Source organism: Aspergillus melleus (genome assembly GCF_016097325.1).
Source record: "Aspergillus melleus strain CBS 546.65 chromosome Unknown contig4, whole genome shotgun sequence".
Lineage (NCBI taxonomy): Eukaryota > Fungi > Ascomycota > Eurotiomycetes > Eurotiales > Aspergillaceae > Aspergillus > Aspergillus melleus.
Genome location: NW_025763373.1, coordinates 2,604,606 through 2,616,170, shown reverse-complemented (window position 1 = coordinate 2,616,170; position 11,565 = coordinate 2,604,606). Strand labels below are relative to the sequence as shown.

At 48.1% G+C, this 11,565-nt stretch overlaps 2 protein-coding genes across 2 annotated transcripts; both read left to right on the top strand.

Moving 5' to 3' along the window:
* Window positions 1–5,627: 5,627 nt before the first annotated feature.
* Window positions 5,628–7,242, top strand: LDX57_007754 (uncharacterized protein; the record flags this gene model as incomplete). Its single annotated transcript, XM_046089471.1, has 4 exons — window positions 5,628–6,145; window positions 6,206–6,461; window positions 6,517–6,969; window positions 7,024–7,242. The coding sequence occupies 4 exons, from the start codon at window positions 5,628–5,630 to the stop codon at window positions 7,216–7,218; spliced, it is 1,422 nt and encodes a 473-aa protein (XP_045945442.1). The 3' UTR covers window positions 7,219–7,242.
* A 2,478-nt stretch (window positions 7,243–9,720) lies between these two features.
* LDX57_007753 (uncharacterized protein) lies at window positions 9,721–11,121 on the top strand (the record flags this gene model as incomplete). Its single annotated transcript, XM_046089470.1, has 3 exons — window positions 9,721–9,900; window positions 9,992–10,130; window positions 10,196–11,121. The coding sequence occupies 3 exons, from the start codon at window positions 9,721–9,723 to the stop codon at window positions 11,119–11,121; spliced, it is 1,245 nt and encodes a 414-aa protein (XP_045945441.1).
* Window positions 11,122–11,565: the final 444 nt, after the last annotated feature.

The following is an 11,565-nucleotide window of genomic DNA, read 5'->3' as shown; positions in this document are numbered from 1 at the left end:
AACAGCACATCGTGGGCTACATTGCTCCAAGGACCCCGAAGCCCTGCTTAAAGTAGCAGTGGTTGCGGTGCTCGCACTGGTATCCTCACAGCCAGTTAAAGTCGAGCATGTAGTAGTACACGTAGTGTGGGGAGTTGGAATCTTGAGACTGGAGGAGACAGAACCAAGCGTAGATGGACAGCTGACTTCACATTCAGTGGCTGTTTGAGCGGCAGTGCAATGGGTTGTTATGGTGGATGTGACAGCAGTGACTTCGCAGCCTGTGCTAGTTGCTATGCAGGCTGCCGTGGTCGACGTCGGGGACTGATCTGGATCGCCCTCCGTAGGGGGGTCAATGAACTTATTGAGTTCAGACAAATCATTTACAAGATTTTCAACATTTGAGAATCCACTTTCGCGAGTTGCTCGTATGTCATATTCGATCTTGCGGAGACTTCCATCTATACAGGCAATAAAATCTGTGGACATGCCACTGTCAATGCAAGACTGTGAGCTGTGATGGGCAGGATGGATGGTACCCAACAGATCCTAAAGTTACTGGTCAGCCGATATCTTAGTAGAGTACGAAATAAGGACAGCAGAATAAACAGACCTGAGCCTCTGACTTTAGTTTGGTAGCTGTGTCCATGCACTCATTAGCTTTGTCGTTGCCCGGTTTGTCGAGTAATGAGCGTATCCTTGGAATGAGAACCGTGGAGATATTATGCCGTAGAGACACGACATCAGAACTAGCTGCTGGACTGGCTGTATTACGAACATTAGAGGGTGATGTCCGAGTTAATAGAGGATACAATCTTGTGTGCGTGGAGCTTGGCGTTAGGATCACAGTCGGCGAACTGTGCCGCTCTGAGCTTATCCCCGTCAAGGACGGGAGACCTAGACCTCCAGCGGAAACATTCGCTATAACAGAGGTGCTTCTAAGAATGATACTGCTTCCTGCGAGTGCTGTGCTTGATTGGGTCCCAGTGTATGGTTGGCGAGCGAAACGTTCTGATGGGGTATCAACCGAACCCAAAGACCCTGGCAAGGCAGGATTGCCGTGTCCAAGCCGGGAATTTTTTGGATATCCGAAGGGAGCAGTTGATATTGAGACGCCCTCCGACCGTATAATTGCTGTCTGCGTGAGAATAGAACCCAAGGGATTCGGCGGTAGAGCGTGAGTGGACAGCGGCAGATTGGATATCCAACTTAGGGTGGCGGTTGAAGCCCGGGAGAAGGATGAAGAGGGGTTGTTCAGATTGTGGTTTCGTGCGTAAGATACGAATGAGACTGTGCTGGAGGTAGAGGGCAACTGTCGCGATGTTAGAAACCTCCCCTGCTCGACAGCGTTTACCGAGTTTGCATCCAGCAGTAACGCTACCAGGCTAGCAAGCCAAGACAACTGTTTTGTGCGAAAATGCATGGCTAGTGATGCTATTCAGATAAGGCTTATATGGCTAGAGTGTGGCCATATGTTAGAGCCCAAAAACAAGTTTCTCATACTTAAGACTAGCGAGAGTCTATGTGCTGTTTATACGTTTCCTTTGTGCCTAGCCAAGATCTCTAGTGGTGCAAAATAAGGCCCAAGCAATCGAGTATTTTCAGCAACCAGATGTATATAGTCATTTCCTGACAAGCCGCTGGACTTTGCTGATTGGAACCCGCTGTAATTTCCGGTTGAAATGGGTATGTTCGATGCTCAGAACATACCAAGAATTCATAACAAGAGGCTGAGTGCAAGTATGAGAGTTTGACCGGATGCGCATGTATAGTTTAAGCTGCCCGATCGGCGGGTACGTAGTAGAAGCTGGGCAAAGGGGGCATTGAAAAATGCCCACTATGCAAAAACGAGATATCATACATGAAGATGGTCGGAAGCAATTAGGTAAAAACACGGTATCTTTGCAATGGGCCCAAGAGATAGAAACAATCGGGGTGAAAGTTGGGGAATATCGATAGAGCAAAATGAAGTGGGAAGGAATATTCACTGACTCTGTCAGAAATTGAACGATAGGTACATATCTTGACCTTTGTCTTTATGTTTCATGTTTTCATATAGTAGCTAATCTTTACGTACTGAATACCGGATCAAATAGCGGCGAACGTATTGCGACTACACCCAGATACGGTCAACTGGTTGAAAATGGGCGATGCTCTACTTGTAGCATCGGCAGTCGTCTTCTGTACAACAATCTACTGTACGACATCTATTTTACTTTGTTGTGAGTAATTCTTGCACCTGAAAAGATGTCAAGCCTCAACCATCAGCATAATGCCTACCATCAAGAACCTAAGGTCAGATGATAGATGCCCAATTGATCTTTAACCACACCCGTGTATGTTTAGATGTTTTATATTAGCTTGGCCATAACCCCGCTGTACAACATAGTTATTATTTAATTGTTAGTTAACCTTACTTTAGCCTCGATTCTGGTTCAGCAGGAGCCGTGTCAATTCAGTGAGTAGTGGTAGTGCTTTTGCTAAACACAGACCAAGATTCGTAGATCGCAGTACAGGGTGTGTGTGTGTGTGTGTAGTAATTGGTATTGATATTAGTTATGGCGAAGCCGATGGAGGAAGGTTCATTTGCTCAATGGAGGATATTAGTGGCGGACAGACTACCCACCGCCTTTTCGCCGGTGGGTGGTCGGCAGCGTAAAGGAAGAATTTGAAGCAATTTAGAATATCTCGACAAAACGAGTAAAAAATTGATAAAATGAAACTATTGAACGTATTCCTATACTAATTCTCTTTACATGTAGCAGTATTTTGACCTTCAAAAACGGGCGGTGGTGGAGAGGTTCCAAACGCCTCTTTATATGCCTTGATCGCCTTCTTCTGCTTGCTTGCCTCTTCTTCTGCTTTACGGTCAGAAATCGGTCGATTGGTAGTCCGATCCGATGGGGTTTCCCAAATCCAAGCTCCTCGAGGTTTCAAGGCAAGCATTTCCTGAAACTTAGCATTTATTTTCCTCTTCATTCATAGACCCCTCGCCCGTAGATTTTACGGCCTTTCCGGGAAATGGTGTCACCACATACACTTTTTCGTTCCTTTCCAGAGCCTAATGCCAAGATAGAACGCCCCACGGCTGGACAAATTGGTGATCTACTCTAAATATGAGTGGGCAGCTGTCACCAGTGCTTAGCTACATAAGGAATAGTGTGCCTCGGGGACGAGGCCCGAGGAAAGGAAGGAGAGTAGGTGGTGACACCGTCTTCCGGAAAAGCTGTAACAACCAATCTATGAAGAACAATAGTCTGGATAAATGGCTGTTTCATCAGTAGCACGGCATCCACATTCAAACGCGCTAGAAGTGGATGGCCCTTCAAGTGATCCTTGTTGGGTTAACGACATTTTCGTTACATATACTAAACTCTAATAGGAGAGGCTAACGGTATAGAGCATGTGGAGTTGAACACTTCCACTGCCCATGATCCGCTTGCATTCCACATTGTTATAGCATAATACCCAAGTCCGGTGTTTCCATATCATTGGTTTCGCAGTCCTTGACCGAAAGCGCTTCGTTATAAGAGCCATTTGGTCCTCGTTAGACATCTCCTCAGAACACTCTTCGCACAGAGTGTATATATGAATGCGACGTTTCTTCGGTAAGAACCGGGAGACAAGGGCCTCGAAAGTGGTACCAGGGCTATATGGTACGAAGGAACAGGTCCATTTTTTGGAGGCGCATTCGTCGCAGTCGACACACTCCCAAGATATAGAGCCCGTCATGCTGAAACAAGTTAGTACATATTCTAGGTTTAGATTGAACGGTATATTAATTAGGCCTCAACATACTTCGTAACTCTCTCGCGGCTGCCAGCTTCTGTAGACAAGTGTGTCCACGGTAAGAAAGCCGGGATCATGCGTGGACACAAGATTTTGGGTTGGGCCGGGAGAAAGTATATAGATTCTCTAGGTTGGCTAGGTTACTGGGATACTGGCTGTGTAGCAGCGCATGTTTATATCAAATAATTGGTACCAAAGTAGGTTGACGCCACAGGAAGATGACGGGCTGGTGGATATTACGCTACGTGACCTATCTGGCTCTCTAGCGGGCCAGTGACGGGCTTCCAGGCAAAGCGGTGAGTTGTCCATCCTGCCTCTAAATTGAGTGATTCGGGTAAAGGGCATTCCATCTAAACCACAGCGCAACAAATGTAGGGCAATCAAGAAACACTCCGTTCAACTGGTTTTTAACTCGAGGGCTTCCTGATAGTCACGCAGGACAACCGGCACGTTTGAGTGGCAGACGACTGATCTTGGATGTACGGTGAGACAAAGGGGTGAGGAAAAGTCCTATGCTCAGACCCCTTGGACTGTACCTATACAAACGAGTAAGCGTCGGATGGCTCGACCGTTGACCGGTCGCCCAAATTTTCGCCCTCGCTCATCTACTTATCCCCAATAATTTGCTTCCAGGACGGACGGGCGACGGACTAGTATGAAATAAGAGCCGCGTGACTACTGTATGATAGTATATGATGAGATTAGATTGCAACACCAGGGTCTTAGGCCTATGAGGGAAAGGGTTAATGTATTTAGTAAGCGAGGCCACTCCCTCACGTTTTGCCCATGTCGAAAGCCTCATTGAATCACCAAACATGCGTCCAAAAGCGCATCAAAATAGATCTACCGTATGTAGTAGGTAGGGCAGGAGGAAAAAGATGTATTACTAATTCCCGCTATCAAATCTAGAGACTACGCAAATTGCAAAACAGCATTAGAAGCGGTTAGAGCAAATCCCTAGAGCCCTTCGGCCCCTTCCTCCTACGAAAGCTGCAGCTGTCGTTGGTCAACAATGATGTAAACTATCCGCCCTCACGAAGTGAACCCAAAGGAGACCATACCCCAAGGTGACCAGGATCCGCGAGATCACTGTGCGAACCATTTTTCTGGATCGTAATGTTTTTGCCCGAATTTCCGGACAGAGGGCCTGGTACTTTAACTGTAGAGCGTTTTCAAGCCCAAACGTGGAACTTCAAGCTAAACACAAGGTCGGACCCCTGGGAAACTCCCGATACAGACTAGCGTTCCAAACACAGCCAAGACAAGACAGGGGCCAGCTAGCAAAAAAGCGCATGTCTGGGCAAGCCCTTCGTACTCTCGAATTCAACCTCAGCCACTGTAAAGCCAGAATGGCTAAAGGTCTGCGTCAACTGATCATACTTGACCCTGTCCAATGAGATGGCTTCCTGTCGGGTGTTGGATGGCGTGCAGATATTGCCCGGGGGTATCGTCTCACAGTTGCCGTTGACTGGGCATTCGAATGATCAGATTCTACTTCTGGGGCGTGAGTATTTCGAGTTATACAATTGCCCATTCGCCAACCTGCTGTTTAGCCATTTCCGTTTAATTAGGTTTATCGGCCGCATTATCATGGTGATTCCATAGCCTACCATGGCCACATACTTTCTGTCTATAAGCATACACCAGAGGGACCAACGAGCAAAAGATTAATCGGATACTTGTGCGCGGCAGCGTCAGACACGGGTTGGCAGACGCATGTTAGCCCGGACATATATGAGGCATATCAAGTCACTAGCCGCCCAGGATTGTCTTCTATTCCGCACATACCTTCCTTCTTTCTTTTTTTCTTTCTTCCTCCCTAAGCCCATTGCATCTCGCATTAAAATTACTTCGGTTCGATGATGCTGGTCGATCTGGCTACCATAGTGGCGACCTCTCTGCATGGGTTCTGGATGAGGTTGTCGGCGACACGCCAAAAGACGCAGCAGAATCAGCAATCTGACAGAGATTCCCCGCTTGATATGGATCATCACCCTTATGTAGACCAGATTAAATCACTCGGGACTACTCATGAGACGGCAGTGCGACTCCAGACCCTCATACAGACCGACGGCGGGGGGAGCTGGCCTCCACGAGCAGTTCACCACGCGGAATGGCCCGAGGCACTCCATCCGTATCATGAAGTCTACCGCGCAATGTCTCCACAACTCGCGAGCAACGTACACCTCACCGACGACCGAATGAATCTGTCCCGCTGCAGGGCCTTTCGCAGTCAAATGACGGCTCTGCTACAAGCACACATTAACCTGGACGCGGTGGAGAATGCTCTCTGTGACCTGGCACAGGACGATGGATTCTCGCGGGAGGCCTGCAACGGATTCTTTGCCTGCGTTGCCTACTGCCGTCATGCATTCCGGTGAGAGCCCAATTCCACGGACAGTTGATTGAGTTGGCTTAATTAAAGTTTTGCGCATAGATGGGCCACAAACCCTATTGTCAAGGTTGCGCAGGATGATAAGGTGATTGATTTCCCCTTGGAGTTGGACATCCCGTGGGACTACCTTTGTCGTCGATACGGTATATACTCACAAGGGGGGAACGTCATGTCAAATCTGCTTTGTGATTTCGATACGAGCGGAAGGCTGATCTATACGATCAACGAGGGGATGTCAGATATTGTGCGGTCATCGGAGTACCACTTTACGTATATTTTCGTGGAGATGGAGAGGCTGGTAGGTCCGAATTGCTCTCCCGCTTCGAGATATCTAGCTCATGGGTACATCAAAGGCTGTCCCCATCTACCTCCACATCGCCCAGTCGATTGATTGCTTTGAGAGGGGAGACAAAGCGCAATGTGCAGAGAAAATACGGTCTATATTCCGTCAACTACGGAAGGTTTTCCAGGCGTTCTACAAGACCTTTGTGCCTTCCACGGTCAGTCCGGCTGTCTGGCTGTCTTACGTCCAAGGTTTCCACGGATGGGCCGCTGGAACGATAGATGGTGAAATCTACACGGAATATGATGGCGTCCAAGGAGGCCAGATGGTGCTGATTCAGGTGATTGATGCCTTCCTTGGCATGGACCCGTTTCTTTCCACGGAGGCTTTTCGACGCCATGTCACCTACTACCAGCGCGGCTTTATCGATTCCGTCCGGCGCCATTCATTCCGTCAGAAGGCTCTTGACGCAGGGGACGGTGAAATCAATATTCACATGATTGAAATCGCTAAACTGATGCATGTATGTTTCGTAGTATCGCTATACTTTTGTCTGGTAGCTGATCGTGTCGTGCAGGTCTTTCGAAGTTCTCATCGCAAGACAGCGTCTAAGTATCTTGCAGTGCCGGCGCCCGAGAGAATAACCATGACAGCTGGAAGCTCTGTCTTGCAGGGAGGTAGCGCGTCATCAAATCCACTGGCGCATGTTGACTCTCTGCTTGCAGCCCGCCTTCGTCAGACGCGCGCGCTGGGGAAACCCAAAGACATATAAGGCTTTCCCCCCTGTCCAATGCCACCGTCGCTACCTGTGTTGAGTTTCCTAACGGGATTGTGAAATGATTCTTAACGCATGGCTCTAGATCAAAGACTGAGAAGATTCAATAAGCAGGGGCAGGCCATCTTCTGCGTCGGTGCTTCTAGAATATCATATCAGGCAATCAATTAAATCCTTGGGTATTCTTCTCTCCCCCCCTTTGGTTCTCTTATACAATTGTCCTAGGTGTGACATTTGAGTATTTCGGGGGTCCAGGTACTGGACGTATTCTGTCCATGCAACGGACAGCTGATGTTTGAGCACATTATCGGCTGCCTTCCCTAAAACGAGGACAGCCTTCACCGTTCAAGGGTAGACGTTGCCTAGCTTGACAAAGTAATCATCGTAAAATACGTGACTAACCAATACAGAACTCGTGCGCCTGCTTGTTCATCCCATTTGCTAGTCCGAGGACCAGGACCAACTGCTGATCTGCATGCATCGGCCGTTGCTGCAATAATATCTACCGGGTTGGCATGTATCTGACTGATCAGGAGCAATCGCATAATTGGCGACTATTACGGTGAAAAGCTCGGGGGAAAAAAAAGCCCTGAATGATCTGGCAAGGCTGAAAAGCTATTGTATCTGATTGATGGGTTTCGAGTGGACTGCGACTTATCCATCGGCGTCATGGCGTGAAGGGAACAGTAGATCGGCAAGATAAGGAAAGGGCAGTTGTGATAAGCTCGCAGCCCATTTCGCTAACTTCGAATACCCATAAGAACGGCCCGAAAGTGGATACGACCAGCTCCAAAAGACTTTGAAAGGGTGCCACCATATGCTATGATAACATAATATCAGTGTAGAAATAACCGCAGTAAATTAGTTAAGAATCATTCAAGGTCTGCATTATACATTCTATAGTATGTATTGTGTTTATAATGTGCTTACGTTTGGACGTGCACCTATCCTAGGATTGAGGGACTAAAGTAATATGTTCAACGCCTTACAAGTAAACAACTAGGCCACCTGGCTTGGGAAACACAAGTGGCAAACAAGATGAAAACACCGAGTGAGGTAAACCTGCTGTACCAGCTGGTGACATTCGTCGCAAAATGTATTTTGCCTTTCCCTTATTGCCTGAGCGTATCTGTAATTCCAGTCACCGATTTCTGCCACCAACTGAGACTGAAGGCGCTGTTGTGCGTTTTGAAGGTGAGAGTTTCGCTCTTGAAGATAGTTGTTACTCGATATCAGAGTATTAACTCGGTTTTCGAGGGACTCCGCTGCCTCGTGGGCCTTCCGGAGCAACATCTGCCATTTATTGCCTGCTCGGGCAAACATTAGCCCTCATCCCACTTTTATGAATAAGTAAAGATACTTACTTGCCAATGGAGCAACAATATTTCTCCTAGCCATATTGCTGGAACGACAGTAGATTACTGTATTTCTTAGAAGGGGACTGTAAGACTGTAATGGCTTTATAGTAGGGCGATTTCATCAAGAGAATAGATATGAATCGATTAATCGTTTCTTCCGATAGTGCAGCTGAAAGGTTCTAGAAACATAGAAAAGAGAAAGATCTTGTACCACTAAATATAGGATAACGGGCAAGTAGGTCCTCCTACGGTATAATAGGCTTTCCTTACCACACAGTTATCCTACGACGTGATACAGCTGTTCTTAGAAACACCACCAACACTCGTAGAAGCTACTTAAATAATAGGTCGCCATCTTCTACGCCTTGGATAACCCAGACCAGGCTTTAGGAAAGATTAGCGAAATATCCAGCATCATCCAGAACGCTCCTTTTTGGACTGCCTGATTTCTAAGCAAGTTTATGCGTCACCGAATTTCACCCATGTTACTTGCATCAAAGTGCATCATAGAAAGCAGTCGAATTACATGCAGGCCTGTCACCCTTATAGCCGTAGTACAAATGATCAACAGAGAGGGAGTCACTGGCAATGATTGCTTAACCGGCGGGATATAACATCATTGGAATAGTCAATGAAAACGGGCTGTCTTATCCCGCTGCCTTGTAAAGCCCAGTATAATGGACGCAATATGCCCGGGGTAAAAATTGAGATATCAATATCGGGCCGAGCGTTAAACATTAAAATGGTCCTGTAATTGGTGATTCGAAACAAAGGCCGGCCTCGGGCAAGCTGAATTGACCATGGGGCATTCGACACTCCGTTTAATAACCACGTATCGACCGGTCACTTCCATAAGTCTGACATTCCGAAAACAGCGAGAAGGAGAACGACGATTACTCCAACGAAAAGAATGCGCTTGATACTGCGACCCAATTGCATATGATATATTCTGCGTTACCACACACGTAGACAAGGATTGAACAGTACAGAATGTTGAAAACCCGGAGCCCCGCCCGGCAAGCTTCGTGAATACAAAGTAGATTTAAAGCAGACCTACGTCCAGCTAATATCATCTGTTTCCTATTGGTGACCGCCATACTCTAGGAGGAACAAGACAAGAAGAGCCCTCCGAATCATAAGAATGGCTTCTACAAAGACCGATTCCGACATCTCCGACACATTCCAAGTGCTTCAGCACACGGTCCCTAGCCAGCATATACGGGAATATCCCCAGGCAACGGCAGCCAAGCAGGAGGACGTTTTATACCTTGCTGTGAAGCAATATGTGCCGTGGGATAACCTACATCCTTCCCCTGGCGCGGTGAGCATCGTCTCCGCGCATGCGAACGGAGTACCTAAGGTGATCTTATTCCCATCCCATTCATTCCCTCACAGTGCTAACGGAACCCCAGGAAGCGTATGAGCCGTTTTGGGTGGACATTTATCAGGCAGCCAGTAAATCCGGGCTGGCGATTCGTGGTATATGGATGGCTGACGTGGCCCACCAGGGTGTCAGTGGTCTGGTGAACGAGGAACGCTTGGGGAATGATCGTATGTTTCGCTTAATCCTTCCCCTGCTGACGGCTCCTCCCCATTAACCCACAGCTTCATACCAGCTTCCGCCTTTGACCATTCTCGGGACCTGTTACTCCTGATGAACCATTTCCGAGACAGCCTTCCGCAGCCAATCATTGGCCTTGGGCACAGTATGGGAGCGACGCAATTGATCCATCTCTCCCTTATGCACCCCCGAATCCTGCAGGGTCTTTTTCTAATAGAGCCCATTGTTTTCCCTTATTCCGGGGCGGATCAGGGTCGATACCCGGCGGCGCTAGTATCCCTGCGACGTCGAGATACCTTTCCCACCAAGGACATGGCTGTAGCCCACTTTCAGCGCAGCAAGTTGTTCCAATCATGGGATCCACGGGCATTTGGTAAATGGATTGAATATGGCCTCCGTGATGCTCCACCTGGCCCCGAGCCGCGAGTGGTTTTGACGACCCCCAAAAGTCAAGAGTTGTCCACCTTTGTTCGACCCATTCTCGCCCCGAAATCGACAACAGACCGTCGTGTACTCTGTCCGGATCTTGCACTCGAGGCACTTGACGATGAACGGATCCTGTTCTATCGCCCCGAACCGGTCATCACATTTCATAATCTCCCACACCTGCGACCACCGACCATGTACGCATTCTGTGAGGGCTCGCAGCTTGTCACTCGGGAGATGCGGACTGTTATCACGGAGAAGACCGGAACCAGCGTGGGTGGAAGTGGCGGGGTGGTAACAGGGCGTGTTAACATGACCGTCATCAATGACGCAGGGCATTTTGCTCCGATGGAACATCCCCAACGCCTAGCAGACCATGTTGTGGAGTGGCTACAGGGTGAAGACCGCCGGTGGATTGCTGCAGGGGAATTGGAAAGACCGAAACATCGAGGGCAGGATGAGGGAAGCCCGCGCGAGATGAGTCGGGAGGTGTTAGCTTTGTTAGAGGGAACAGACAGTTGCCCAGACACAGCAGCGCGTCCCCATAAATTGTGAAACCACCATGCCGGAAGAAAACACTTGGATGGCCTTTCTACATTACGGCAGCCTGATTTAGAGCGATATTAGCAGCGAGTAAACTGATCTGTTTAGAATGGTCCTTGGGTAGGTGTGGAGCGAGACGAAATCGAGTTGGCTTCGCATAGGACCTGCAGGGCACAGACGATGAACTTCTCTAGTTCTGGTCAATGTAAACTTAAAAGTATACCTCACAGGAGGTTAGACCTGCTCTACAGGGAACAATAAGGGAGATGAAACCCAAAGAAAGAGCTCCTCGTTTCTAAAGCAAAGATCTTGCCCGAATAGAATCCTACTACGATTCGAGCCTCGAACCAAGAAGCACTACATATATATTACGAGTTTTTGGCTCTAGAGACTTAAGCAGCCAAGCGATTGAGTTCCTATATAATTTTGGCTTTTGCAGTATATCAACCAACAACT